The 27,762-nt window shown below is 58.5% G+C and overlaps 11 protein-coding genes across 11 annotated transcripts; 3 read left to right on the top strand and 8 right to left on the bottom strand.

Moving 5' to 3' along the window:
* Positions 1 to 36: 36 nt before the first annotated feature.
* BJ171DRAFT_569240 (tubulin-tyrosine ligase family-domain-containing protein) lies at positions 37 to 3,298 on the bottom strand. The gene is made up of 15 exons (XM_053113560.1): positions 3,006 to 3,298; positions 2,750 to 2,830; positions 2,502 to 2,710; positions 2,383 to 2,454; positions 2,174 to 2,262; positions 1,958 to 2,023; positions 1,727 to 1,799; positions 1,334 to 1,518; positions 1,102 to 1,190; positions 979 to 1,017; positions 820 to 878; positions 667 to 741; positions 522 to 576; positions 296 to 411; positions 37 to 159 (listed from the first exon to the last, which is right to left on the bottom strand). The coding sequence occupies exons 1-15, from the start codon at positions 3,109 to 3,111 to the stop codon at positions 109 to 111; spliced, it is 1,365 nt and encodes a 454-aa protein (XP_052965052.1). The 5' UTR covers positions 3,112 to 3,298; the 3' UTR covers positions 37 to 108.
* BJ171DRAFT_157461 (uncharacterized protein) lies at positions 3,274 to 4,661 on the bottom strand. Its single transcript, XM_053105846.1, has 5 exons — positions 4,532 to 4,661; positions 4,371 to 4,439; positions 4,148 to 4,278; positions 3,722 to 3,982; positions 3,274 to 3,631 (listed from the first exon to the last, which is right to left on the bottom strand). The coding sequence occupies exons 1-5, from the start codon at positions 4,602 to 4,604 to the stop codon at positions 3,428 to 3,430; spliced, it is 738 nt and encodes a 245-aa protein (XP_052965053.1). The 5' UTR covers positions 4,605 to 4,661; the 3' UTR covers positions 3,274 to 3,427.
* Positions 4,662 to 4,862: 201 nt separating this feature from the next.
* On the top strand, positions 4,863 to 5,480 carry BJ171DRAFT_583456 (general transcription factor IIH subunit 5-like protein; the record flags this gene model as incomplete). The annotated part of the gene is made up of 3 exons (XM_053114246.1): positions 4,863 to 4,897; positions 5,037 to 5,148; positions 5,451 to 5,480. The coding sequence occupies 3 exons, from the start codon at positions 4,863 to 4,865 to the stop codon at positions 5,478 to 5,480; spliced, it is 177 nt and encodes a 58-aa protein (XP_052965054.1).
* Positions 5,481 to 5,707: 227 nt separating this feature from the next.
* Positions 5,708 to 7,024, bottom strand: BJ171DRAFT_476201 (60Kd inner membrane protein-domain-containing protein; the record flags this gene model as incomplete). Its single annotated transcript, XM_053108820.1, has 4 exons — positions 5,708 to 5,785; positions 5,925 to 6,029; positions 6,143 to 6,415; positions 6,656 to 7,024. 4 exons carry the CDS (start codon positions 7,022 to 7,024, stop codon positions 5,708 to 5,710), a joined length of 825 nt encoding a protein of 274 aa, XP_052965055.1.
* A 426-nt stretch (positions 7,025 to 7,450) lies between these two features.
* BJ171DRAFT_562345 (pyruvate formate lyase) lies at positions 7,451 to 11,209 on the bottom strand (the record flags this gene model as incomplete). Its single annotated transcript, XM_053113265.1, has 8 exons — positions 7,451 to 8,332; positions 8,562 to 8,812; positions 8,997 to 9,353; positions 9,448 to 9,725; positions 9,899 to 10,193; positions 10,293 to 10,540; positions 10,663 to 10,902; positions 10,954 to 11,209. The coding sequence occupies 8 exons, from the start codon at positions 11,207 to 11,209 to the stop codon at positions 7,759 to 7,761; spliced, it is 2,499 nt and encodes an 832-aa protein (XP_052965056.1). The 3' UTR covers positions 7,451 to 7,758.
* A 1,054-nt stretch (positions 11,210 to 12,263) lies between these two features.
* On the top strand, positions 12,264 to 14,022 carry BJ171DRAFT_583459 (uncharacterized protein; the record flags this gene model as incomplete). The annotated part of the gene is made up of 4 exons (XM_053114247.1): positions 12,264 to 12,785; positions 13,068 to 13,166; positions 13,379 to 13,714; positions 13,891 to 14,022. 4 exons carry the CDS (start codon positions 12,264 to 12,266, stop codon positions 14,020 to 14,022), a joined length of 1,089 nt encoding a protein of 362 aa, XP_052965057.1.
* Positions 14,023 to 15,107: 1,085 nt separating this feature from the next.
* On the bottom strand, positions 15,108 to 19,082 carry BJ171DRAFT_476204 (uncharacterized protein; the record flags this gene model as incomplete). Its single annotated transcript, XM_053108821.1, has 2 exons — positions 15,108 to 15,817; positions 16,064 to 19,082. The coding sequence occupies 2 exons, from the start codon at positions 19,080 to 19,082 to the stop codon at positions 15,108 to 15,110; spliced, it is 3,729 nt and encodes a 1,242-aa protein (XP_052965058.1).
* A 296-nt stretch (positions 19,083 to 19,378) lies between these two features.
* BJ171DRAFT_157530 (uncharacterized protein) lies at positions 19,379 to 20,485 on the bottom strand. The gene has a single exon (XM_053105847.1). The coding sequence runs from the start codon at positions 20,327 to 20,329 to the stop codon at positions 19,676 to 19,678; it is 654 nt and encodes a 217-aa protein (XP_052965059.1). The 5' UTR covers positions 20,330 to 20,485; the 3' UTR covers positions 19,379 to 19,675.
* A 547-nt stretch (positions 20,486 to 21,032) lies between these two features.
* On the bottom strand, positions 21,033 to 23,726 carry BJ171DRAFT_511457 (uncharacterized protein). Its single transcript, XM_053111584.1, has 3 exons — positions 23,298 to 23,726; positions 22,219 to 22,612; positions 21,033 to 22,024 (listed from the first exon to the last, which is right to left on the bottom strand). The coding sequence occupies exons 1-3, from the start codon at positions 23,495 to 23,497 to the stop codon at positions 21,524 to 21,526; spliced, it is 1,095 nt and encodes a 364-aa protein (XP_052965060.1). The 5' UTR covers positions 23,498 to 23,726; the 3' UTR covers positions 21,033 to 21,523.
* Positions 23,727 to 24,205: 479 nt separating this feature from the next.
* Positions 24,206 to 26,151, top strand: BJ171DRAFT_511458 (emp24/gp25L/p24 family/GOLD-domain-containing protein). Its single transcript, XM_053111585.1, has 7 exons — positions 24,206 to 24,513; positions 24,749 to 24,846; positions 25,006 to 25,045; positions 25,152 to 25,227; positions 25,360 to 25,430; positions 25,638 to 25,722; positions 25,852 to 26,151. Exons 1-7 carry the CDS (start codon positions 24,289 to 24,291, stop codon positions 25,914 to 25,916), a joined length of 660 nt encoding a protein of 219 aa, XP_052965061.1. The 5' UTR covers positions 24,206 to 24,288; the 3' UTR covers positions 25,917 to 26,151.
* Positions 26,152 to 26,314: 163 nt separating this feature from the next.
* On the bottom strand, positions 26,315 to 27,759 carry BJ171DRAFT_600426 (uncharacterized protein). Its single transcript, XM_053115012.1, has one exon. The coding sequence runs from the start codon at positions 27,594 to 27,596 to the stop codon at positions 26,364 to 26,366; it is 1,233 nt and encodes a 410-aa protein (XP_052965062.1). The 5' UTR covers positions 27,597 to 27,759; the 3' UTR covers positions 26,315 to 26,363.
* Between the last annotated feature and the right edge of the window lie 3 nt (positions 27,760 to 27,762).

Consider the following 27,762-nt stretch of genomic DNA (forward strand, 5'->3'; position numbering starts at 1 on the left):
TCTGGATCCTGAATACACGAGCTTCATTCATCGCATCCCATGTCCGACACCTATATGCGCGATATGCTCTGAAACCAATGAAATGGCACTGGAGGAGTTGCAGCGGTGCTATGATAGATACTCCTTTCGAACTTCTGCGACAATGCTTCTGAGGTTGTCCTGTGGAAAGCATTTGGTTTGTGTGAATATCGTGGTGGTCTATGCATTTGCTGTGGTTGTGGTGATCATAGCTATCATGGCTATTACAGCGATAGTATATGTGCACCGCTTTGAACGGGCTACGCGTTGCAGCTACCTTGGTGGGTTGGAGACTCTGCGGCTTCCCCAGTCTGAATGGGTAGATCTTGGTGAATTGGCCAACTCGGTCCGGGAAGCATGGGCCCGCGAACCTTTCTGGTATCTTGGGCGTCGCTGTTGATGTCCAGAGGCGAGTTAGAAACAATGACTTTCATGCTAGTCCTCCGTCGCATGATGATGCCTCGGATGTGATTTGACTCAACCAGAGTCCCGCATGCGCTTACAGGTTCGCCTCGATATGGGGGACCTTGGTGGCTTTGGTGGCTTTTGATCCAGATTCTGGAGCAAGTGGGTGGGTAGACAAGTGTCAGTTAGAGGTGTGTCGATCTCTCAGCAGTCGTCGCTCAAACATCTGTGTGTGATGCTCACCAACACCTCCAGCATGGCGGCTTCTCCATCGCTTTCTTTGATTCCAATAGCAGTCACTACATCATCGAGAAGTGGCTATCAAGGCAAATGAGTGTGGGTGATGAGCACTGGATCACAACGGACTCGCTCCACGCAATTCGGAGCACTACTCACAATCTTTACATCGAGGTCGGTCTGGGTATCCGCCGCGAGTGCTGGGCTCAAGTTGACCTCTGATTCAAGTCGAGAAATTAGGATCCCGGGGCAAAAGTGTCGCACTGCACCAAAGCTCCCACGCGCGAACTGGGTGTCTGCACGATTTGCGCCATTTACCCAGCAACCATGGTTTCATCGCTTGGTCGAGTAGAATATCTGAAACGTCAGCACAACCAAGATTTCAGAATGCATGATACTACCCAATGGAGATTGTGGCTGTGCGACCAGCTCGCTCCTTACCAAACCCATAGAGCTCAAAGCAGCCATTGGACACGGGCTTGATATTTGGTGCCAGCGGGAGCAGTGTCAAGATGATGAGGCCTTTCATTCTTTCGAACAGGAGCCGTTAGCATCAGGGATTAGATGATGGGGGAATGAATTACGTTTGATTGCCGGTTCAGTCGCCAATCACCATCTCAGCCCATATCCAGCCACAAGTGCCGCGTTGGTTGAATATTTACTGCAGGCGTACCTGCTCCAAACTCGATCAAAGTCCCATCCGCGGTTCGAAAAGTAGATTCTGAGCTTTCCAAGGGTCCATTTGCAGCCCGGGCCAACATCGTCTTTGCACGTGTGGAGGGTTGGGCTGTACTTGTTGATGGATGTGTTGGTGAGGTGGGCGAATTTGTCCGAGAGACTGTTGATGTCGTAGGGCACCTGGGGAATTTGCGGTCGAGAGTTGCAAGAGCCGACGGTCAGCTTGAAACATCGCAAACTTCCACCAGGGATATGTGTGGCACAATGGAGGAGTGATCCATGGTCCCATGGAGCACCATCGCAAACTCTCGTGGCCATCGAATCACATTGATATCAGTCGTCGTCGGGATACTGCGCTGGATTGTCTCTCCAAGCGAAGTAGCTTTACCGTTGCAAAACGAGTGAGACCCTCCTCGTACAGGTAGATTGTGAGCGGGTTGTATGAGCGCACAAGGACATAGCTAAATCGTCGGCGGACATGCATCCAAAGGGACCAGCAGAGTCAGCACTTCGATTGCTTGGAATGAAAGCAGGCCACCACATATGACACTCGGTCAACTCGCACGAAGGATGCACCAGGAGGATAGGTGTCTGCACGAGGCGGTGTTCGGCTGTGTACCATCGAATATCGTATTTGTAGCCAGATATGACCTGTGGGTCAGAGATGTATCGCTGGACGACGGCACTGGACATATCGGAGGAGTGCGTCAGTTCATTGAAGCCATAGCTGTTCCGACTGCAGGGGGGCGGGATGCATCGATAGATCAACCCATCCGGCGGAACAGATCAAACGATGTGACGCTGGTCGAGCAACTTGGTGCTGTACGGCACTTACTGAAAGTCATACGTCAGCTCGGTAAGGTCTCTGAACACAAATATACCTCGTCCACGGCTCAGATCCGCCGGCTTGCAGATCCATGCGCCCTATGGTTTGGAGTACGGGCAGAGGAAAAGCATGTCCGAAAATTGAGAATGAAAGAGGAGGAAACACGCAAGGATGCTTCGACGATGGTGAAATCCGTCGGATTCGTCCTCCGATGATACCTTTTTACCCTTCTCATCTTCATCAGAGTACACGCGCACAAACTTGGTGTAGTCGTTCGGGAGCGTGAACGTCTGTGGAAAATAGTCATAGACGCTTCCATAGATTCCTTTCATCGTACGCAGCAGACGGAAGAGACTGTCCTGTATTTGGCACGTTGGAGCAACGCATCTGTCAGCTCCTGTTTCGACACATCGGCATCGCCCTGATGCAAGGCTAGCGGCATACTGCAGTGCACAACCTTCTTGGTGATAACGGCCGTGTTCGGAAAGTGATTGATGCGCTGGAAGGACGAGCAGCTTTCGTAGTCCGACAGGCGGAATCGGCAGCCTTCAGCGTCAACAGGGGTGAGCAGTAAGCATCACGCACAGGTCTGCCTCCCGCGATCCAGTTCCCCGAAGCACTTTCGCGCAACTGAGAGTGCATAGAGCGGCGATGGCATGAACCAACCTTTCCACCACAGGTTCCAGTACGGGCTTTCTCCAGGAACATATGGTTTCCATCCTGCGCGTGCCATGGAAGCGGCCGCCGTGAACAAATGCAATATTTCAGGGCGCCGGCACCAGCCCGAGCGACCATATGCGTCAGCCACCCAGTGCGCAAACGATGACTGCCGAGTGCATACCTCTTCGCTCGAGCACCTCACGGAGAAGCACCGGCCCGGACTCGGCCATGCGGTAGCAGAGCGGATATCTCGATGGATCCGACAAGGGGTCGCGGAGGTCTTCCATGCTCTTTGGCGGAGAGGCAACACGGCTGATGCTGCAGTCCACGATGCCAAACAGCGAAACCTCGAGGGAGGGGTGGTCAGTGGAAGGTGAAATATGCGGCGAGAGCCAGCTGACGAGCAGACTGTCGCTTATGATTGGATGGGTGCATCATGTGGTTCGTTGGTGATCGGCCATGCCAGGTCTGATGCGAATCGATGTATTTTCATCCAGAAGAAGATCCATAGAGGCAGTGTGGCCGTCACATTCTGTGGAAGTTGTATTTGTGCTGTGAGGAGATACAGATATGATGACACTCCACGACAGACTAGCTGTCTGGTCATCTATTGCCGAGTTCCTCCGTTCGAGAATGCTGTCCACCAGCCGTATCTGTGCTGCCTTCTTCATCGCTATCGTCGGTGCCGCTGTCATCTTCGTCCTCGCCTTCGTCTTCATCTTCGTCCTCATCTGGACTACTCTCGCCACCATCACTATCCTCTTCACTATCATATTCAGCGTTATTCTCGACATCGTCTTCAGCTTCGTCGTCGCTCCCATCCTCTCCTTCGGCAAAGAGCTCGTGGCGAGACTGGGCGGCGTGATTGTAGAGCTCTTGTAAGAGCGACGAGTACATATCGTCGGACTGGACCATGCCCGTCCCGTCCAATGCGGTTTCGTTGCAGCTTTGGTTTCGATCTAAATCACCCTCTTGCGGAACTTTCTGCCGCTTTTGCAAAGACTCTGGCGCCTCAGACGGCTCGGAGCCAAGGACTTGGATTTTGGGCCTCTTGCGAGCCGTCCCCCGTTCGGCGGCCTCATTCGGGTTCAGAGTGATTTCGTCCCCGGTGCGCTCTCGAGCCTTGGGCTCGACATCGAATACGCCGAGCCCCAAATCCTGTACAATATCGTTCGGAATGGTGAGTGGACATGGTGCTGGCAGTGCAAATTTTCACACCCTCGATCGTAGATCCCGAGATTCCATTGCGATCGGTACGCAGAAGCCCTGGCCGTGGGACATCCATCTACTCCAGGACATGGCCCGACGAGTCGACGACAGTACCATCTGAATGTATCGTGCTCCTTTGGCGGCGATTTGCTCGATATCGACGCTTTCGCCCTGTTGGATTCGGGCACTAAGCTCCACATTGGCTGCTTGAATCTGGGGCAGGAACTGTCCTACTCGCGAAAGCACTGATCGATGGCGCCGGGAGCCATACAGCTGCTGGTGAGTTGCCAGCGGACGAGTGCTGTCCTCGATGCAGGTTCCTGCCCGCAATACATACGATCTGAAGGCCCTGTGCTTCTGAATGTCTTGGGCGGCTCTTGGGGCGGCTCGTTCAACAGGAGGGATGCTGAGCAACAATCGGAGGGTGAGCAGAGCGCATTGACCAGATGGACATGGCTCTGGACCCGGCCCGCCTGAGTCGTTGTGATATCCACTTGCCTGGTGGCTTTTCTCGGATTCCGAGCAGAGACTGATCGGCAGTGGGCCGGGCTGGTGGTTGCTGGTCGCTCATGAGTTGGCTGCGGTGTTCTTGGTCTGCAGCGATCTGGACAGAGCGGATTGCTTGGCCCTGGCGCGAAATCGCTCCCCCATGGCCAAAACGAAATCGCTCCCCAGCCGACTCCTTCTGTCCCCGATCTGTTCATCTGGCGACTCTGCGGCACTGGTTCTGCAGCATCGCCTCTGGTGCCTGCTCTCTTCGCTCCTTCGTCTGTACATCACCCACTGCAAGCGCTCGGATTCTCTGTGGATCTGCCGACAAGCTCACGCCATGGTCAAGGTCGTTCAGGGCACAATCATCGAGTGGTATGAGCTGCTTCTTCAGACACAGACATCCACCACCCCGATTGCCGATCATGCTCTCAACCGCCCGATCCCGTGTTTGGCATACCCCCGTCCCTGTATCTCCCTCGCCCTGCCCTCGCCCTCATCGCCATTCCGAAAGCGACGCCGCCGTCAAGCAGATCATCCTGAAGCTGGACGAGGTCGACAACATGCACTTTGTTCTCGAGGAGCTCGACGAAACCCATTTGTTTGTCGATAGCTCGTGTATCGAGGTGAGGTCTCAGGCCGAGGAGCGTGGTGCCGATCATCTGCACGATCTATCGGATATTGGAGGCCGAGCCAGAAATACAGTGCCCAGAAGCACGGGCATCCCGAGCGAAACGGCAGGATTCCAGGGCTCTGACAGCTATCGCGCTCTCTGCTTGATTCGTTTGAAGGTTATCCAAAAGTACCTCAACGACATGCTCGAGGCAAGCATCGGTGATGCATTTGGTCAAGGGATAGGCAAAGCGTAGCAACAGAATCTCTGCTGACACTGATCTTGCGGATGTTTGCTTTTATCCAAATGTCACAGGAGTATACCTACAAAGCACAGGATGCCTAGGGACCTTGACCCGAGCCTCTGCTTCAGAAATGCACGCTGGTGTTCCGCAACAATGTATCGTTGGAATCTCGAGCAGATGGAGCGATGTGCCCGCCCGACAGATGACCCAGTCAGCAACAGGCACACCGACAGGGTGGCAGGCTCAATCCGCTGTGCCAGAAGTCAGGCTGTCCGTCGACTGCTTGGTGTGAAAACGAAAGGGCGGCCATCGGCTTGGGCCTTTGCCGCTACAGCTTCAGATAGCGGAAGATGGCTATCTGGACCAAGCTGAAGACGCCAGAGGTGGCCCAGTACAACACGACAGCCTGGATAAAAGAATCGCATCAGCGTTTGCTGCTTCAAGGATATCAAGGAGGGGGGGGAGAGCAAGCACGAGAGGGCCGATGGATTTACGGGACTCTGGAGCAGCAGTCGAGCCAAGTCTGCGCCATGCGACATTCTTACCATGGGCACATTTGCTGCAATTGGTATCGAAACGATCGCCAGTCCTCGGAAGATCGCCCTCATCACCTTCGCGCGGCCAGAGAGCGGGAGCTTGGAAGTATTCAACTGGAGAGTCCTGGTGCATCAGCCAGCTGCACGCCAAGATGGATCGAAGGTCGGCGACGCCGTCACAATCATCCCTGAACTCGATATGATGCAGATGCGCCAGGGACCCATACCTGGATGGTCGTAAGGTGGCAGAGGCCAATGAAGACAGGAAAGATCATGGTCGGATCGGCGGCGCTGAGGTCGACAAACCAGCCGAGCCCGCCCTCGACTATGCCCGGAGCTGGCTGTGGAGGGGTGTCCATCCACGGCAGTGGGAAGGCCGTGAGCTTCCGAAGAGCAAACGACATGGACACAAAGAGTGGGAGCTGTACCCACGGCACCAAGAAGGTCTTGAGTGGGTGGCAGTTGTGTATCCGGTAGAGTTCCGTGAGCTTGGCTTGGTACTGGCAGAAGTGACGGAGCCGTGAGCGACGATTGCATGGCGGTCAAGGGCCGAATATTCGCCAGCGATATGTAGCAGGAGGAGGGCAAAGTCCTTGGCGACATAGATGGGTCCGTAGAGGGCATGTTGCTGTGTCTGGCAATCGGCCGATTCCCTGATCCAACCAAGGAGCCCCAGCTGGCTTGCCAACAGGAAGAATCTGCGATCGAGTCAACATCTCCAAGGGAGTGGTGAGGCCCACCTGTTTCTGAAGCGATCGTGCGCCCTGCTCGGCCGTCCTCCAGGCCTGGTTCCGCTTCACGTCCCGAGTGGCCTGGTGCTTGAGCGTCTCCTCCCATGCCTTGATGATCGGGGCGATGCCCATGAGCCGGCCCAGTCGCTTGCGCTGGACCAGGGCAAGCGGCAGCGTCGTGACGGATCGAAGCACCACCGTCGAGATGACGATCGTCGCATACCAGGGCAGCCCTGTGAGCGACTGGAGCGAGATCAGAGCATCGGCCAGAGCGTCGACGGGGTTCGTAACAGAGAGGGACGCCAGTCGTTCCGAGAGCGACTCTGACAAATGGCGGCGCTGTGGACGGTTCCATGATCCAAGGGCAAGAACCGGCATCGAGCGACGGGCAGAAGGACCCGGCTGGTACTGGCCGATGGGGTGCAGCCAGCCGTGTATTCGTGCAGCGGGAAGGACTCGTTGGAGCTGCATGGATTGCTTGGACGGCAGGGAAGCCACGGAGCGATGATGCAGGACGGAGCGATAATGCAGGACGGAGCGGTGATGCAGGACGAGGCCGAGATCCAAAGTGCAGATCGCGTCAGGAAAGGAGTGGATCTTTCGGCTGCTGTTCCCTTGCCATTGACCGCAGCGACGAGCACAGCACAGTGCACCACCTGGCCGTCGGACTATCAGTCCAGGTGGATGCTCTGCAACGCCGACAGCCCACAACCAAGCACCCCTCCGCTCGTGGCAGCGAGCACGCTCGGCCATTCAGGCCCTTGGATCATCTCGCTCGATTGTTGGCAGGAAAGCAGACATCTCTTTTCGTTTGGGTGGCCAGTGTATTTTCATTCGGCCGCATTCATGGGCAATATACGGGCCAATATCGCAGCGATCATCGAATGAAACAGAGGGCCCTGTTGAGGTCAGCGGCCATAACAAAATCCACATACAGTGGGCGAGGACAGCTTACAGTATGTACAACCAAAAACCAAGAGAACGGTATGGGGGAGAGGGGCAAGCGAAGCGGGAGACGAGGAAGGAGGAACGAGGAACCACACTACTTCCCACGGAATCGGGCAGATGATCCAGCCCTGGGGCGGACGGGGTTGATCGGATCGGGTCGTCGCTTAGAAAGTGTCGTGGAAGGTACGGGCCAAGACTTCTCTCTGCTGCTGGGGCGTCAGCTTGGTGAAGTGGACGGCGTAGCCCGAGACCCGGATGGTCAGGTTGGGGTACTTTTCGGGATGGACCATGGCATCCTCGAGCATCTCACGCTTGAGCACGTTGACGTTGAGGTGGAAACCGCCCTTGTCAAAGTAGCCGTCGAGCAAAGCACCGAGGTTCTGCTCGGCCTCCTTTGGAAGCTTGCCAAGGGCCGAGGGCACGATCGAGAAGGTGTTGCTGATGCCGTCGAGACAGTGGGTGTAGGGGATTTTGGAGACTGAGCTCAGCGACGCCAGTGCACCGCAGTCTTCGCGGCCGTGCATGGGATTGGCTCCCGGGGCGAAGGGCTCGCCTTGCTTTCGGCCGTCGGGGGTGCTGCCGGTGGCTTTGCCGTAGACAACATTGGAGGTGATGGTCAGCACAGAGAGAGTATGCTCGGCTCCGCGGTAGGTTGGGTACTGCTGCAGCTTCTGGTGGAAGATGGAGGGGATCTTGCGAGCAAACTGGTCGACACGGTCGTCATCGTTGCCGTATTTGCTGCAAGGTGCGGGATTGGACAAATAGGATAACGGTTGGAACTATGCATATGAACTGGACACGCAGACACGGGCTTATCGCTCACGACTACTCAAGAGCATCGCCGACATTGGAGCGCCGCACAGCAGTGACCGGGGTGGGGGCAGGCACACATCGCATGCCCAGTCGAGCAGCAAGCGTTCCTCACAACAAACAGCTGCATTGCTCAGTTTGGAGATGGACTACTCACGGGAACTGGCCTTCGATCTTGAAATCCACCGTGAGGCCGGTCTTGGGATCGCGAATCGGGGTAACCTTCGCGTGCTTGATCGCCGAGAGCGAGTCCGCAACAATGGACAGGCCGGCAATACCAAAGGCCATGAAGCGCCTCACGTGAGTGTCGTGCAGAGCCATCTGCACGGCCTCGTAGGAGTACTTGTCGTGCGAGTAGTGGATGGCGTTCATGGTGTTGACGTAGAGACCGGCCATCCAGTCCATAGCCTGGGGAACCAGTGGAGCAGCATGGAGTCAGTCGTGCTTCGGCGAGCAGATGGCGGGGGCTCAGGAAGCCCACAGCTAAGAGACCGGCTGTCAAAGTGGGTGGGTCTCATGTTCGAGCCAATATATCGCATCGGAAGGACGGGCCGCCAGAGTCTTGCGTGGGACGAACAGGATGGACTCTTACCGTGCTGTAGCGCTCCCAGAACAGGTCATAGTCGATCGGGCCATCCGGGATAGAGCCAAAGTCGGGGCTGACTTGCTTTCCGGTGATTTCGTCACGGCCGTGGTTGAGGACGTACAGCATCAGCTTGGCCAAGTTGACGCGGGCTCCAAAGAACTGCATGTCTTTGCCAATGTTCATGCCCGAGACACAGCAGGCGATGCCATAGTCCGTGGAATTGAACTGGTTGGACATGAGCTTGTCCGACTCATACTGAACCGACGAGGTGTCGATCGAGACGCGAGAGCAGAAGGTCTTGAAGTTCTCGGGCAGCTCGTTGTGCCAGAGAACCGTCATGTTTGGCTCGGGAGCCGGGCCGAGCTGGCGAGTGGCAGTTCAAAAAATGAGCGTCATGTTGCGGGCATGGGATAGACATGCGCGGAGGATCGGCAAATGAGCAGTGCGCTTGACTTACGTTGTACAGAGTGTTGAGGATACGATATGAGGTCTTGGTAACCAAGGGCTTGCAGTCGTCTCCCAAGCCGCCGATAACGGCGGTGACCCATGTGGGATCGCCGGCAAACAAATCATTGTATTCGGGAGTTCTGAGGTGACGCACCAGTCGAAGCTTGATCACGAATTGGTCAATGAGTTCCTGTGCCTCCTCCTCAGTGATCTTTCCCTCGGCAAGGTCCTTCTCGATAAAGACGTCGAAGAAGGTGTCGACGCGGCCCAAAGACATAGCGGCGCCGTCTGTGCAGAGAGTATCGAGAGCAATGAGGAGGCGATTTGGGGCCACAGATGGCGGACCAGGAAATTCCGTGTATCAGAGAGGGCATTGTGGCAGGCGAATCAACTACCAGATCCCAGCAGGGAGGCCGACAGAGAGGCCAGCGACGCAGCCAGGATCGGACACACCAGCGTACCTTGTTCCTTGACGGCAGCCAGATAGGCAAAGTAGGTCCACTGGATGGCCTCCTTGGCATTGGCAGCAGGCTTGGAGAGGTCGTATCCGTATTCAAGCGCCATGGCCTTGAGGGCCTTCAGGGCTTTGATCTGGTCGGCGATCTCTTCACGCAGACGCAGGACCGAGTCGGACATGTTGTCGCCGGCTGCGGGGATGCCCAGCTTGTCCAAGGTCTTGACTTCGATGAGCTTGTCGACACCGTAGAGGGCAACACGGCGGTAATCGCCGATCAGCCGACCACGGCCGTATCCGTCCTGAGTATTGGTTGTATGGGATGGATGCGGGGAACAAAGTTAGCAGATGCAGGCACACGAGTTTCGCGGCCTACGCCGACTTGCGCAAGATTAGCGTACCGGGAGCCCAGTCATGAGATGGTTCGAACGGGCACGGAGCATCTCGGGCGTGTACATGTCAAAGACGCCCTCGTTGTGGGTCTTGCGGTACTTTGTGAAGATCTCGGTGACCTTAGGGTCGATCGGGTACTTGTAGGCCTTCAAGGCATTATTGACCATGTTGATACCGCCAAAGGGCTTGATGGCACGCTTGAGGGGAGCGTCGGTCTGTAGACCGACAATGACTTCGTTCTCCTTGTTGATGTAGCCTGCGAGAGAGCGGGTTGAGGGGAAGCGAGAGATCAATACGGGACTCGCACAAGAAGATCAGGCCCCCGCCCCAGTCGCCAGGGCAATCTCGGCCAAGGAGACGTTGCCCGAGTCACTGTACCTGGACGGTGGCTTGTGATGAGCGAAGGCGTGTGTTGGTCGACGTCGAGACAGCCATTGTTTTTGGACTCTTGGAGGAGCAGATCCTCGCACTGTTTCCAGAGAGCCTGGGTCTTCTCGGTGGGGCCGGCCAAGAACGAACTGTCGCCAGAGTAGAGCTTGTAGTTGTTCCGGGTCCAGGCGGCGACATCGATGGTTGGGGCGGCTTTGGCGAGCTCCTCCGGGATGGAGGGAATCGGGTCTGGGACGTGCGTGAGGATCTGTTGATCACGGGGAATCGGGGAAAAGGCACAGGAGGTGTGGGGCACCGCCGCAGGGGGCTGGTTTTGTGTGAGCTTGGTGGCTTGGGTGGCAGCGGTGGCCAGCGAGGCGACTTGGAGCGGACGAGCGATCCCGGCTGGTCGCGGCGAGCACGAATGCCGGCCGAGAGGGGCCAGGATAAAGCGGGAAGACGCCAGCGGCAGGAGCGGCAGCGGGGTTGGGTAGATGGCAACGTTCTGCAGGAGAGCGAGTGCCGCAGACGATGACGAGGACACCAAGAACGACATGGTGGATGTGGTTTTGCTAGATCGCAATGAGCAGATGGGTTAGCGGCCTTTGGGAGCTGGAGACGAGTCCAGAAGAAGAGCGGGATTGGCCGTGGAAGGGTAGAAGCTATGAGGAGAGCGATGGGTTGGTGCTGGGCGGAGGCAGCAGGGGGATGGCATGCCGTTTTATATCCCGCGGCGCGTGATGTCAGCGTAACGGACCGACACGGCGACAGGCGACAAGACATGGCGAGACAGGCAGCGAGACACAGCGAGACACAGCGAGGCGGCGGGCGGCGCGGGCGAGAACAGCACATGCGGACATGGCCCCAACCCGGCGCTGCATGCCGGCAGCAACAGTATCGTCGGCCGAGCAGAGCCGTGACGGGTGGCGAAAATGCAGCCCACAACAAGCAGGACCCGTCGTCAAAGGCTGCGAGAAGGAAAAAAAATGGCGAGCAATCCTCGGGCCAGCAAATTCTCTCGTGGCAGATCGAGGCAGCGCAGGTCAGGGCCGATGCCGGCCGAGCTGGATTTTGTCACCATGAGACGCACGGCCAGGGCGCGACAGCAGGGCGAGGAGGCGAGCGAGAGGGCAAGCCAGCGCGGCGGCCGACGATGCTGCGAGCTTGCCGCTTGTCGCCCGAGGGCCCTCGACCAGCAGTCGCTGTGTTTGGGCGGCAGCGCCGGCCGAGAACACATATCGATACCACATCGACACTGCATCGGCGTGGTGAACTGCGATGGCCAAATGTCCTCTGCGCTGCACCGACCACGCGACCACGCGCCCGTCAGCTGCCCTGCCGACTCACCGTGAGCCACCGTGACGCGTCCTCGGCTGATCCGATCCCACTTGCCGTCGCATCCGATCCCGACACCACCAGCATCAGCATCGACATCGACATCGACATCGACATCCAAGGCGCCATCGAGATCACAGTGCACCGCTGCTTTCGCTCGTCTCCGACTCCATCAGCGACAGTATAAACTCCCAACCCATCCCATCCCATCCCGGCCAAGACCATCCTCCTCATCTCGTCCGCAAGTCCCTCGCCAGCCCGATTCCTCTGCTGCAATGTCTCTGATCCATCCACTGCCGCTCGCACCCGTCGCTGCTGGTGCCCATTCGGCAGCCATCCTGTCGATCCGGGCCACCGCCGCTCTCTCGTGTGCGGCTCTCCATACCGCCCGATCCATTCAAACCCGCTCTCTCGTCAGCGCCTATCCCGGTGCCATCGCCCGACTTCCATCCACGGCTCCTATCAGCCAGCCATACTCAACACCGTCAATGCTGCACCTATCCGGGCCCCGCCTTGGACCGCTGCTGAAGCCAGCTGCGCTGGGTTTGGCAGCTTTCCACTCTTCCCTCTCCACCGCCGAGTGCCACCGCGACCACCATGCCCGCCCTGTTCCGCCCTTCGATCCATCCAAAATCGACTATCAGAATGTCGAGGGATACGTGCATTCGACCGAGAGCCTCGGCACCCTGGAGGGGCCCGGAAACCGATTCTTGATCTTTGTCACAGGATGTCCGGCCCGGTGTCTGTATTGCGAAAACCCAGACACCTGGGAGATCAAGAAGGCAGCCACAGTCCAGGTGAGCACATCGTATTGGATCGAGTTCGACCCACAAAACGAGAGATAGCGAGAGGGACGAACCGGCATCAGAGTTGACTGAATAGCGATAATCTGATTGCATCTGCGTCATGGCGGCCGGGAAAGCGAGGGCTCAGTTTTGTGTTGGCTCTGGAGTGTTCAAGCCGGCGCCGACGGCGAGGCTCTCTTCGAATCCTGCCCATGTTCCGCCGCACTTTCTGCTGAGTGGCATTCATGCACCATCTCCCCTCTGACCCCGCTGCCTCTTCCTGTTGGCTTTCAGAAAGTTCATGACCTCGTCGAGCGGGCTCGCAAACTGCAGCCGTTTTACAAGCATTCTGTCGGCCACGGCGGCGTCACCATCTCGGGCGGCGATCCGCTCGTCCAGCACTGATTTTGTGGCGAGCGTTCTTTATGCCATGAAGAAAGTAAGGTGTTTGGATGAGGAGCGCCCCACTCGTCGCATGGAGGATCATGCTTTGGCATATCCTGTACAAATCATTCGACGCAGCCGTCTCGGATCCAACTTGGCCTATGTATCTTGTCTGACCACTTTGGATGCTCTCCTTCCTTCCTCCGTTATCGCCGTTGCAGGACCTCGGCCTCCATACTTGCATCGAAACCACGGGCCAGGGTTCCCATCATGCCTGGGACACTGTGCTCCCACACACCGATCTCGTCCTGCTCTGCGTCAAGCATACCGAGCCCGAGCAATACCACAAGATCACACAGCTGGTCCGTCTCGAGCGCATGTTGCAGTTCATCAAGGAACTCGAGCGGCTGAACAAGCCGTGGTGGTGTCGCTATGTGCTGGTGCCTGGCTACACCGACAAGGACAAGGATATCGAGGGCCTCATAGCGCTCTGCAAGTCCTCCACAACCCTGGAGCGCATCGAGATTTTGCCGTATCATACTCTTGGAGAATATAAGGTAAGGTGTCATCGACAATGGTGTGAGGGGAGTGATGTGCTGGCCCCTTCTCTGCCCACACGCTCATGCCACTAATCCCTTTCCCCCGACATCCAATCTTGCTTCATACTGCCGGCGATGGCCACCGCTTCCACGGGCACGGCGATGGAAACCAAATCGAATCTTGAATCTCATAGTGGAAGGCGTCCGGTATGGAGTACCCCATGAAAGGTGTCCCTCATCCAACCAAAGCGTCGCTCCAGGCCATCGTCTCCCGAATCACATCGGAACTGGGTCGGCCCGAGATTCCTGTTGTCACAAGTGCCTAGACCACTCCTCATCCAGACTGTCGACCGCTGTTGTCTCCAAGAAGACTCTTCCCAATACACCTGGGATAGGGGGCCATCGTTGCCCTGGCATTTCAGTGGCCTTTCCCCCCCCCTCGCAACGAGAGATTGTGCGTATATTGCTTATACCCTCGATGGTAAAATACGAAGGCGAGGACAAGAAGCGCCTCCCCTGCTCTAGACAGCCGGTATGGGTGGGTGTGGGTGTGTATTCTCAATCCTTCCCACCAAAAAAAGGTGACAGGTAACAACAAAACAGGACGTTCTGTTTTATTTTTGGAATAGTGATAGCAATGACAGCCCAAAAAGTACAGGAGAGATGCGGATAAAGAGTGATGGAGCTTGGATACAAGGCGAGTCGGCCTGTTGCGATTATAGCGGGAACAAGGCTCGCTCCATCCGATCAAAGCAAGGGGGGAGGGGAGGCGAAAGTAGTGACTGACTCCAAATCCAGACTTTCCCATTCAACCAATATTGATATCAACTTCCATCCTCCAGGCTCCTCCCTCCCCCAAAAAAATGTCATCCGGATATGAAAGGAACGGCCACAGATCAATGCGGCTATGGTAGAGTTATGGCGTTAAATACAGAAACCGGATCATCAAGGAAAAGAAGACGGGAAAGGTGGAAAGAGAAAAATGGAAGAATTCACATTGCAGGAGAAGCAAAGAGAGGGTGAGGCGAAATCGGAACGCAGATCAATATCGACATAGTGAAGGTTGCTGGAGAGAAGGAAACGGGTAACACAGGTTGGTATTTGAGATCGGTTTCGACAAGTAGGGGGGGACGGATCGAGGGAGGGCAGCCTTACGGAAGATTGCTTGGGGGCCAATATTGTAGTAGAGATGTGTCCGCGACACCAGCGGCGATGCTTCAAGCGGCCGGACATGTCTGTGGTATCGGAGGAACTGCGTTTCCTCGAGGAGGGGATGTCGCCTTCTGTAACATGGATGCTTGAAGGAAAGACTCAGCGCCGCCCGATTGCATGTTGATGCGGCGCGGCTCGCAAGAGCTGCACGCTCCACTTGATATTCTGCGAATCGATGTTGGCGTTGGTTGAGAGCCAATCACTTGGGACCGCTGCGGAGGCTGCCAAAGGGCGAGGTGCTCAGCGATGAGGCCACGACGGCTTCGATTTGATGCTCGAGCTCCCAGTTACGTTCGGTCATGACCTCGAGCTTCTTGACCAGGTGCTGGACGTCGGCCTCGAGTTGGCGGATGCGTTTCTCGCGCTCGTCCAGCTCCACGCCTGGCTCGGCGTGTGGGTTCTGCGCGGGAACCGACTTGGAGCACGGTGCCGCAGAGGGAGAGAGCGCGACAGGATTATACCCACCGGGCATTTGCGGGTGTGATGACGGAGGGGGAGTCGAGAGCACGCTTGCATTGGCTCGGGCCGAAAATATGCCGGAGGCGTGGCCACCCATGCTCGAGAACGGCATAAAGTGCGAGAGTGAGAGCGAGAGCGAGCGTGATCGATGAGGTGTGTTTGAGACGACGGGTATAGTTGCTGGTGGAACGGCAATGGCTTGAGGCCCCGCTGGCGACAGAAGCGACCCGTACGGCGGTGTTGGCAGATTCTTGTGCGTCCCGGGGGAATAGCTCGCAGGACCAAGTTCATCGGGAGCCATGGGTGGGTCCGCTGGACTGGCTGAGGTGCCCCGAAACAGACTCCAGAAGGAGAAAATGCCTGATGTTGACTGCCCCGGAGCCCCGGCTGGGAGCCTGGCCGGCGTATCGCTTGGCCGTGCATCTGGCCGTGCATCTGGCCGAGCCTCATCTATTGGGACGACATGCAGGAGTGCACATGCAGGAGTAGACGTGGGCAGTTGTAGAGATACAGCACGGGATTAGACAACTGCAGATGGGGCAATCCAAATGGCGCCAAGGCGAGATAGAGCCAGCAAGTAGGAGGCAGGCCACGGACGGGTTTCAGCCCAAACCGTGCGCTCCCATGCCGATCGGTAACATCCGAAGCGTCCTGGCTCCATTCCAACCACACACCCGCTATCCTTGTCCAACTTACCCATCCACAAAGACCCATCCGAACCGTTTAGGCTGCATTTCCACGAGCTACCCTTGGACTCGAGATACGAAAGAGAATGACAGGCCCGTAGACCACCTCGGTACGCACCGGCATCCAAGCTCGACGGATACTCGGTTGGGCTGCGAAGCGACGATCGGTCTCGGGCAGGCGTGAGATACGTGTGCTCAAGCATGTTTGCGGTGCTGCGATACCCGACCGCAGCTGTTGCCATGGCGGCAGATGACCTTGCAGCACTGTCGGCAGAGGCGATGGGAATGCTGTCGGCCGGCGGCAGATCTTCGTCCAAACAAAAGGTCATTTCTTCGTCAAGGACGGGCCGGGACTTGGTGAGGCTGGCCGAGGATGCCTTTTTGGCGGCCGATGGTATGGGTCCGAGAGAGTCGTCGAGCTCGGTATCCCAGCCAGAGGAAAGACTCACTCGGGTCAAGGCAGGAGACGCCGAGAGACGGCCGGCTCGACTCGAGACACCTTTTGGGACAGATTGGCATGCTGACGACCCATCGGCATTGGCGCTTGATGGAGCCGTGCACTTTGTTTCATCGGTGCAGCTGCGGAAGGCCAAAGCCTGCACATCCGTCGGTTCCGTCGCGAGCGAGGCGAGCGAGGCCAGCGACAGCCCTGAAGATCGAGACTCGGACTCGGTGTCAAAGTCAAAGTGCGGCGGGCGAGTCGATGGGCCGTTGCAAGACCGATCGATTCTCTCGACGTTGGTGTTAACGTCCGAGACGCTTTCTTCAAGCGAACCGAGCTCTGGCGCATCGCGCAGCTCCAAGGCCGACGGTCGATCTGATGGCTCCGGCTGGAGAAGCCGCATGGCCAGCTGAGCCTGCATCGGGAACTGTTCCCGCATCTGGGATGGCAGATCGCCACGAAATTTGAGCTGGTCGAGGGTGCGGGCGCGTTCCATGCCCGTGGAGAACGGGTGGAACATCTCGACAAGGATGATTCCCAGGGAGTAGATGTCGGATTTGGTCGTGCACACCTGGGACTTGAGGATCTCGGGCGCAATGTAGAGGTAGGTTCCGTGGTTGCCGCTGGCAGGAAGGGCGCTGTCTTTGCTGTCGGGCGACTCGACCACAACGTAGTCCGTGATGCTCTTGGCCAGACCAAAGTCGCCGAGAAAGACGTGGTCGTCGTGGATGAAGATGTTTTCGGGCTTGAGGTCGCGGTGGATGACGCCTTGCGAGTGGATGTGGATCAGCCCCTCGACGATTTGCTTCAGAATCAGCAGTGCTGCACGCGAATCAACCTCGCTGCGACTGTCGATCCATTTGCGGAGATCGCTATATGGACACAGCTGCATTTGGATGAACAGCGTGGTGCGCTGCCCAGGGCTGGATCGCGAGCGCTGGCGGTGGCTGTGCGGTGAGAACTCGTCGTGGCGGCGTTGCATGGTTTGCGGTGCACTTGGAGCTTGGCCGGGCGCCTGCGGGACCGTGGATAGAGGCCGGTCCATCGCTACGGACACGTTCGAGGTCAGGGCCGTGTGCATGCTGGCGAGGCTTGAATTGGAGTCGTTTCGGAACGAGATAAAATCGTCAGGGTCCTCTTCGACCTGAGAGCGGAGACCGGCGTCCAAGCGCTTGAGGCTACGGCGGCCAAAGTCAAAATGGTGAGAGTCTGTGTCGTCCGGAACATGGGCGCTGTCGTCGTCGTCGTCATAATCATCGCCATATCCGTCATCGTCGTCACGGCGATTCTTGTATCGCGTTGCGGGCCCATCGGTGCTGTCGTCATCCTCGTCGCCGTCATCGCTGTCGTCGGCGTCGCTGTCATCGTCGTTGTCATCAGAGAAGGAATCGGATCGCCCGGTGCTGGATCCCTCGAGCTGGCTGCGGTAGTTTTCGAAAAGATCGTCCTCGGTCGGCTCGGCCCAAGCGTTATAGTAGCGAATGACGTTTGGGTGGTTCGAGAGGACGGCCAGGGTCTTGGCTTCCCTCAGCAGCCGGTGGTCAGACTCGGAGAGGCCCGAGCGAGTGCGTCGATGCCCGCGGCACGAGGACGACGGCGTTGGTACTGCCGAGTCGCTCTCGATGGAAGACGAGAGAGAGAACTCGACCCAGCTGCAGTTGAGCTTGACTTGCTTGATGGCGTACTCTTGGCCGTCAATAACGTTGCGGGCCCGACAGACGACACCAAAGCCGCCCTTGCCGATAACCGAGAGCACCTTGAACTCGCTGCGGAACCGCGACTTGAGGATGGACGACTGCGAGGGCAGCGACGAGATCGCGGTGATTTGTTTCAGCGTCAGGACGAGGCAGTCCTGGGACCGCAGCTTGAGTTTCGGAGAGCCGCTTGGAACCAGGCCCGAATCTGAGCCCGAGGGACCGTAGGACTGAGACGAAACCAGGGCCTCGGGAGGGAGAACGCCGTATGAAAAATGGACCTGGAAGGGAGCCGAGCGATCGAGGGGATACGCCGTGAGGACGCCGGACTCTGGAAAGACCCGGAGGGTCCGGGCCCGCGACTTGCCACCGGGACGGACGTCGATGCGAAGATCTGGCAGCAGGTCCTCGAGCTGGAGGTGCGGCCACGGCGATGACGACGACGACGACGATGTGGACGAGACCACGGCGGCATAGGGGCCCAGGCGATCGGCCAAAAGCGAGCCTGAAAGCAGCGACGGGCGTGTGTCTATGGCAAGCCAGCTGTGCTGATCGCCGGCGGGTCTGGCGAGGCCGGCGAGGGGTTGGGCAGCTGGCGGCTCATGAACCAAGGACGTTCGACGGGAGCGAGAGGAGGCTGAAGTAGGCTGGACGTTGAGCGAGGGTAGACTCAGGGCCTTGATGGCCGCCGAGTTGGCATGGAGGACCGAGGGCTGGCCCGTTCCACGACGGCCAACGTAGATGATCAGCACCGGATCCGGGATAGAGTCATAGGCCGCAAGAACGAAGCAGTTGAGGTGGGAGCGATGGGAAGGATTGTGGTGGATGCTCGGGGGGTCACGGAGATCCTGCGGAGAGGCGATGGCGGTGGATTGGAGCTGTTTCTGGAACATGAACGTGAGGGGAGGCGGAGGGCCGGGTGCGGTCGGTTGAGGACTGAGAAGCTGGAGGAGCCACGGTTCAGGCTTGATACTGAGGGAAGATGGGCTCGGGACAGGGCTCGGGACAGGGCTCGGGACAGGGCTCGGGACAGGGCTCGGGATAAACGGACAGGCAGTTGATCGATGGGTTGATACCGCTGGTTCGTGCTGTTCCTTGAGGCTCCTCTGGCACTTTTATTGCTGTGGCGAGCGATGAATTAAGAGCGATCACACGCGGCGAGTGAGTGACAGCTCTATCGCTGGTGGATATGGGTCAAGGGACTGGCAAGACAGGCAGATTTGGGGGTGGCAATGCAGCCAGCGAGAGGGCCAGGGTTTTCTTTTTCTGTGTATGAGGGACTGGGGCTTTGGCAACGGATCCGGATGCAGGGAAGGCGACGGCAAGACGAAACACGCACACCCAAGGACGGCAGGCAGGGATATCAGGGCAGGAGCCGTGCGAGAGGTGGCGACTCGTGGTGGGCCAGACCAGAAGGAAAGATAACAGAGAGTGTGGTGGCAACAGGAATGGGGAGGGGAGTGTGGGACGAAGGAAGGGGGGGGGATCAAATCAGGACTCTGAAGGTCGGCATGGAACTGGGACGAAGGAACCTTGGGTAGCCAAACGATGAAGACAGCAGACAGAGACAGCAGCGCCGGCGACGGGTAAGACGATAGCCGGAGAGGATGCGGTTGGGTATGTCGTTTGAGCTGGAGAGCAATAGGAGAGAACCGGCGGATGGGGTGCCAAGACTGAGAAAGCTGACGGGGATGCGGTTGGACGGCCGCGAGTAAGACCGGGACGATCCAGACAGGAGAGGAAGAAGGACAAGACAGGAGGGCAGGCCGAGGGGCGGAAACGGATCAAGACGTGCAGGAGGTGGCGGCAACGAAAGGGAGGGGGGAGGTGCAACTACAGACACGATTACAGAAACGCAGGGGTGGTCACAAATGAGCTCGAGTGCAAGGAGCGAGGGGATTAGCGGGAAGGGGACGACGAAGGGGAGCCAAGGGCGAAGGGGAGGGTCAAAGGCGAAGGAGGAAGGGGGGGAGAGACTGGGGTGTCTCCTGGGCAGGACTGCAACGACTGCAGGACGAGGCGGAAGTTGGGGGCCAGGACGAGCGGGGACCTTTGGGGGAGAGGGCGCAATTGTTTGTTTTGGCCGTGAGCAGGACGGGCCGCGGCACGGGGTGGTGGCCAAAGGCTTGTCTTGCGTCATTGTGCCTGGGGTGGTGCGAACGGGCGGGCGAGGCGGGCGGAGAGTCTCGGCGGGCCGAGGGGCAGCAGCGAGATGAGTGTGGCTCTGGGCGAGAGGTGTATGGTGAGATGTTGCTGGTGTGGATGAGTCGCCAACAGTGTCGGCAGAGTGTCGGCAGAGTGTCGGCAGAGTGGATGTGTCGTTAGTTCGGTGTGGGTGTGGTGTGCATGTGTGTGGGAACCGAATGCTTCCATAGCAACGGCCTGGGCAGCGGCCTGAACAGCGGGAGACACAGCCCATGTCGGTGCTTCGGATACTTGCACTATTCATCGGTCTGCAGCCTCGCTCATGTGTCTGCTCACCTGTCTGTCTGTTCGCACGCTCGTCCATTCGCCGGGTGGGGCATGACCCGCTGGACAGACTCGGCAAGGTTCAGCCCAGGGTCACTGTCGCATCCTGCGCCGCGACAAGGGGCCGGCCGCCATGGCCAGGACATGAAGGTTGCTCCCGCGCCCCGACTTGGGTTGCAGATCCGACCAGGATGCACTTGCCAGAGGGTTTGCTGGACGATGCCACAACTCAAGCCGGACAGCAGAGGAATCCAGCGACGCTCTGTCGAGCGGCAATCGCCCACCCCGACGACGCACCGCCAGCGTCCAGACCTGCGACCGTCGAGCCTGGATCCCCGCACCTTTCCGCCGATGCTGCTGCAAGCGGACCAGGGTTCGGGAGAGCACAAAGCGAATGTATTTACAGAATGACGAGAGGCGCAGAGGAAATCCAAAAGAGCCAAAAAAAAGTAACAAATAGCCAGATGGATGACAGATTACTTCAGGAATCCAAAGAACGAAACAGAACGGAGAAAAACAGTCCGGGGCCAGAGAGCTCCGCACCTTCCGAGTTCAGGGCATCCATCCCTGTCAGGATACGCCCCACCCGAGAAGCGGAGGCTCTGCGTCCCTTTTCATGTCGCAAACAGCTCATCTAACCCACTCACCAGCCACCGCCGCAAAGCACGCAAACAATCAAAATCCCCCCCACCGCAAGTCCTCCTCACCATCTTCTCTCTCTGCAGATCAAGTCGTCTTTCTTCCCTCCCAAAGAAGCGTTATTTGCACGCAGGCCTGTCCAAGTCCACATGACAGGCCCGGGTCTTGGTCTCGAACGCCTGGGGTGAACTGCGTTATTCTTCATCATTTGGCGTGAGGAGTGCTCTTAGGCAGTGGCGGTGGCCGCGGCAGCATCGGCAGCAGCAGGCTCGGCCTCGGCATCACCGGTCTTGGTAGCGGGGGGGATCTGGTGGGCGAGGGCAACCTTGATGAGCAGCTCGCGACCGTCGACAACAACGTTCTTGAGCTCCGAAAGGATGCGCTGCTGCTCCGACTCGCTCTCGACCTCGATGAAGCCAAAGCCACGGCTGGTGCCGGAGGGTCGCTTGACAACATGCGACGAAACGACCTTGTAGCCCTGGAAAATCTCCTTCAGATCGCTGTCGGTGACCTTGAAGGGCAGGTTGGCAACAAAGATGGTCGTGGGCGAGGCCGGGCCGTCGAGAGGAGCGGGGGTGCGCTTCTTGGGGAAGCGGGTCTTGCGGGGGCTGCGGTGGCTGCGGATCTTGGTAGCACCCGTGCCGTCAGCGTTCTTGGGGGTCTCGTCGGCGTCATCGTCGACACGAGCAGCATCTTCGCCCTCAGCAGCAGGCTTGGGGGTCTTGGGCTACAGGAGGATTGTACCACCGTTGGCCACTAGCGTCAGCACCATTTGTATCCAGATCATGTTGGATCGCTATGCGACCACCACAGCCACAACCACAGCCACAGCCATACCCGCACAAGGGAGCTGGACACAACCACACACTCCCCACAGGCGATTTGTTGTTGACTGCGACACATGGAGGAGGGGGAGCTTACCTTGCGGTTGCGGCGGCGGGTGCTGCGGGTGCGCTCAGCGCCATCGGCAGGAGCGGCAGCATCGGCGGGGGCAGCTGCCTTGGCGGCGTCACCATCGGTCTTGGTCTCGCCATCGGCCTTGGCATCGGCATCGTTCGACTCGTCGCCAACCGTGGGGGCGTTGGGACGGCGGCCAGAGCGCTTGCGAGCGTTTCCGCGACCACTGCGAGAGCGAGCAGGGCGAGGCTCACCAGTGAGCTGCTGGGGGCGGGCAACCTGGACGTTGACGGGGCGGCCCTGGAGCTCGGTCTGGTTGAGAGCCTCGGCGGCGACCTTGGCCTGCTCTTCGGTCTCGAACGAGACGAATCCATAGCCCAGAGAACGAGTGCCACGAGTGATGATGCTCACGTCAACGCTGCGCGATCGGAGGGCATGGAAACGAGGCGACGGTCAGATAAGCGCGTTCCAGACCGACCGACCACAGGAGTCTAGTCCATCGGTCGTCAGTGGCAAGAGAATTGGCTGACGGGCCCAGGGTCGGATCAAGGCAGCAGATGAGACAGCGGGAGGCGGATCGAGTCGGATCGGATCGGATCAGGTCGAGTTGAGTCGAGGCGAAAGGATTCGAGCAACAGGCCAGGGGACACGCCATCCCAACGACGCACGGGGTGCCAGCAGCTTTCGAGGTCGGTTCTTGGCGGTGCTGGACTGCGATCCGTGTCGCTGGTCGAAGGTGTCGGAGGTTGATCAACTGACATCCAAAAAGGGGTTGCTCAGCATCTGAGTAGAAGAGTCGGTTTGTCTTGTGTTATTGCGGGTCGCTCAGCTGTCTCATCTGCTGCCTTCGTCGACCCTTGAGCCGCCACCCGTAAGAGAGAGGGAGGAGGAGGAAGGAGGCGAGGCGATGCGAGGTGTGGCCTGAACGGAGGCAGATCTGCTGCGAGATGATAACGGGAGAGAATGTCGAGAGCGCGTGTGCACGGGGAGAGGAGCGAAGGCAGCCATGGGAGAGATGTGGTCCAGCGGCCAAGAGAGCACAGCACAGGAGGGGGTCGCAGCAGCCAATGGAGAGCGGGACATGCCCACCCCCACCAACTTACACATTTCCAGACTTGCCAAAAAACTCCTTCAGCTCCTCGGCAGTGATTTGGAAAGGCAGGTTGCCGACAAAGACCTTGGGCTTCTCATCGACAGCCACGGCGGTGGCGGCAGCGGCAGCGGCAGCAGCAGCGACGGCGGCTTCCTTGGCAGCAGCCTCGACTTCGGGGACGGGGGTTTCAATGGGCTTATCGACAGTCATGATGGGTGCTTTTGCTTGTCTGGAATGCTCTACTAGTGGGAGATCTCGGCCGGAGGTGACACGGGCTGACTAGGATGGGCAGATGGGCAGATGGATGGAAGGATGGGGGCAGGGAGAACGCTCGACGGACGCTTTTCTCTCGGCAGGCAACTGGGCTGATTTCGATGGAGCTGGATTTCTCGACACGGCGCAACCAGGCGCAGACAGACATTCCGTCGCCATATCGAGGGATGCCAGGGGGCGGGGCGGGCAGGCAGCCGAGCGGGACAGCAAGTCGCGGGTCCTGGGCAGGCGTGTGTGTGTGTGCGACATGGGGGCATGGACAGTGTCGCTCTGTGCAGCCGCGCCGCCAAGCTGCTGCTGCCGCTGTACTGTGGCGCGCTCAGGGACGCACAGCACACTCGACACAGAACAGTGCGCTCGGCACTATCGACACACGCGCAGCTCGTCCCGCGCACAGGCCGCGCACAAGCCGGTGCGGACGCGCCGCCGGCCAATCGCTGCCCCGTCCACCAGCCATTTCCGGCCAAAGGCGCGCACAGCGGCACACGATCGGATCGAGCCACTGTGTTGGATCGAGCCACCGATGCAGGGCAAGGGCTCGCCCGCCCCTGGCACACCCCTCCCCCCAGGGTTTGCTGGGACGCGCCGATTGGCCCGCCCGCTCGCTTGCTTTCCTGCCTCGTCGCCGCCTTGGGCGTTCTTGCTGCCGCTTTCCACCATCGCCCCAACCGCCCACCGCATCCCATCCCGTCCCGGCTGGTGGAATCCTCCCCGAGCTGCGAGCAGTCATGCACCACCGATCGTCCTGGATCACCGCCCTCCTGGCCATTGTGCTGGCCGTCTCGTACGTCCATGCCCTCCACTTTTACCTCGACGGCGCCGATATGCGGTGCTTTGTCGAGGAACTCCCTGCCGACTCGAACGTCATCGGCTCTTTCAAGTCCGAGACCTGGGGCGAGGAGACCCAGAGCTACCAAGAAAACGCTGCCGTCGGCATCCAAATCTTTGTCGAAGTAAGCACCTAATTTGCGCAATGGCGACAGCGGCCAACCATCGCTTTCGCCTTGCCTATCAACACCGGTTTCGGCAACCAGATGCGCAGGAGCGACTTGGGCTTCTGTTGTTTGCCCCGTGCCTGATCAAACTGGCCAAATGCCCTTCTCTGGACTCGCCTACTTGCTCGATTACCTCCGCATCCTGCCACGCTCAGCCCTCTGACTCAGCAGCGCCTGCTCTCGCATTCTCCAGGATCTGGCCACTCGCCACGCCATCGTCAACCAGAAGGCCGGCCACAAGGGTCGCTTCTCCTTCACCACCACCGAGTCGGGCGAGCACCACCTCTGCTTGTGAGTTGTGGATGCTCCAGCACTCTGGATCAATGCTGGATCCGTATTTCATGGGATCCATTGTTGTGTGCGCATGGCAAACGATCAAGCCTCAGCCTCGCGTAGCTGCCTCTGACCCACCTGTCACCCGATAATGACCTCGGCTCAAAACCCATCTAGCTCCCAGAACTCGACCACTTGGTTCAACAGCATCAAGACCGTATGTTGCCGCGGCATGGCTATTGCTCAGTTTTTATCTTGTCTTGCCTTGTCTTACCTTGCCTTTCCCGACTGACCATACATCTCGTGTGCTTCCTTTCCTCCAGCGACTCTACGTTGAGCTGATGTTTGGCGATCCCACCCACAAGCTCGAGGATGGAAAGAAGGATGAGAAGCTCAACGGTGCGTATCCGTACCTTGCTCATTTCGCCGCATAGTCCTCCGCCGCCGGACAGTGTTGATATCTTTGGGACTGATCGTCCTGGCCTCGTATATGCCTGACACCGCGAACATCTCTCCAACCCTCCGCCACAGCGCTCACTGTCCGGCTACGCGAAATGAACAACCGCATCAGCAACATTCGTCGCGAGCAGCAGTACCAGCGGGTAGGTCAACACGCCTCCTTCCTCCCCCTTTGTGGGTTGGGTTGCTCATATCCAGGAATGTCTGTTGCTTTGACTGTGCACTCCAATTGGAGAGGATGTATCCACATTCGCGACTTTGCTGTGGTGCATACGGTCACATCGTTCGTGTTGCATCCATCCGATCTTACTCTGCCGCGTCGATTAAACAAATGCCGCATCTGATACCAGGACCGAGAGGTTGAATTCCGCCAGCTCAGCGAAAAGGTCAAGGGTCGCGTCTTTTACTGGACTGTCGTTCAGCTGATTGTGCTCGGTGAGTATCCCGCCAGGTTGGAAGGCCCTCGCAGGATCGTGACAAGGCCCAGTGCTGCGTGTCCTCCTTTCCGACCCTGCCAGAGTCGTGTGAGCTCGCCCTCACTCTTGTCAACTGGGTTTCTTTTAGGTCTCACCTGCGCCTGGCAGCTGACGCACTTGAAAAAGTTCTTTGTCAGCAAGAAGTTGGTGTAAAGCCTATGTTAGTGACGACGCCCATGGGATCGGTCCCTGAGCCTTGCCTTGCCGTGCCTCCCCTCCCCTCATCCAAGATTCGGGAGATTCGGGACATGTGAATGCAGACCACCTCCAATCGGCATCGGCACTGTGTGTTGGTTCGTGGATTTTGTGCCGTTTGAGAGTTAGAGCCTCGTTCCTACTGTTCGTTGAGGAATAAATGTTGCTGCATATTGGAAGCCTCCGTTCGCCACTCCGTCAGCCTCTGTATGAGCACACACTTCCGGTGGCGGTGAACCTGCTCGAGGTGGCGAAGCAGTCCCGGACGATTCAAGCCGAGCTGCGTATCCCCTGCCCTGATTGCGCGGTGTGGATGGCCGTTATCGATTATGGATATATATATTCCATTTAAAAGAGTGGACAATCGGTTTCACGAATAGCATTGGCGGTAACGATAGTAGTAGTCTAGATCAGAGTCGTCAGGAGCGACAGCACAAGGGACGAGAGCACCAGCACCGAGGCGAGTCCGACGTGGTGGGCAGATCGGGCGCCCGAGGTCTTGACTGCAATAGGAGCAGGGGCAGAGCCAGGGGAAGTGGTCGGGGACGATGAGCTGGCAGCACTCGAGACGGCAATCGGGCTTGCAGTCGCCATGGCAACGCCCGTTCGTGGGGCCGCTGTCACGATCGCACCGGTAGGACAGGTCACGGCCGTGTCGGGGTTGAAGGAAGTGAGGGCCGTGGGCTGGTAGAGCTTGATGGAGTTGATGGCCCAGTAGGCCTCCCCAAAGGCCGAGGGGGTGTTGGCGACGTAGGCGTCGCAGACGGGCTCGCCTCCCGTGGTCATCGGGCAAGCCGCATCGGCAGCATTGGAGAGCCAGGAGCCACACAAGTTGGTGTCGATGATGAAGGTCATGTCCTGGAAATAGTCTGGCGAGCAGCAGTCGAACGGGAAGTACACCTCAGGCTCGCCCCAGGTGGAGGGGTTGGGCTTGGACTGGGCAATGTCCGTGGGAATGTTGCTGCGCGGGAAGAAGTAGATGGCAAGCTGGTTGAGGTCCAGGTTCAGGGCATAGACACCGCCACCGTTTTGGTTGAAGAGGGCGCCGATGCCGCCGCTGGCCTCGTCGTTGTTGGCGCATCCAAGGGGGACGTCGGGCTGCTTGGGGATGTTGCCATCGCAGATGACGCCCGTGATGGTCGAGGTCTGGTTGCGCCGGTCGGCGGGCGACGAGTAGCATCCGGGCCCGGTGTAGATGTTGTAGTGGTTCTGGTCACGCTGGTTGATGGTCTCCATGATGTCGATCTCGGCAATGAGCGTGGCGTTGGTCGACTTTTTGAACCACAGGGCCGGCCACACGCCGCAGCCTGTGGGCACATGCTGGACGTCAAAGATGTACAGCCCCTGGGCAAACCTATCGACGGATTCGAGGCGGATGGCCGAGCGACCGGTGCTGGTGGCCGGGACGACGGTCTGGTTGTCGGTGAAGAGGTAGGTTGCGCCACCGGCAAGGGCAGCGGAGCCGACGGGGCTCACGGCCCCGTTGATGAGACCGCTCTGGAGGGCCGTTGGGCGGTCGACATAATAGGCGAAGCCGCCGGGGACGCCGCTGTTTTGGAAGGCAAACTGGTCATAGAAAGCCGGTCCGACACCAAAGTCCTTCTGGAGGACGTACGAGATGGAGCTCGGGGTACTCATAGATGTAGAGAGAGGGGTGGGCAGAGACAGAGGCCTGGCGGACGACGTCAAGCAGATGCAGCGACGGCCAGAGAAGAGCGTCTGCAGACGGAGCGAAGGAGGAGAGAGAGGGCACCCAGAGCAGAAAGCGTCCTCGAAGCCAAGCTCGTCTGTTGTGCTCGGCTGA

The sequence above is a fragment of the Polychytrium aggregatum genome (genome assembly GCF_025602895.1).
Source record: "Polychytrium aggregatum strain JEL109 chromosome Unknown BJ171scaffold_27, whole genome shotgun sequence".
NCBI lineage: Eukaryota > Fungi > Chytridiomycota > Chytridiomycetes > Polychytriales > Polychytrium > Polychytrium aggregatum.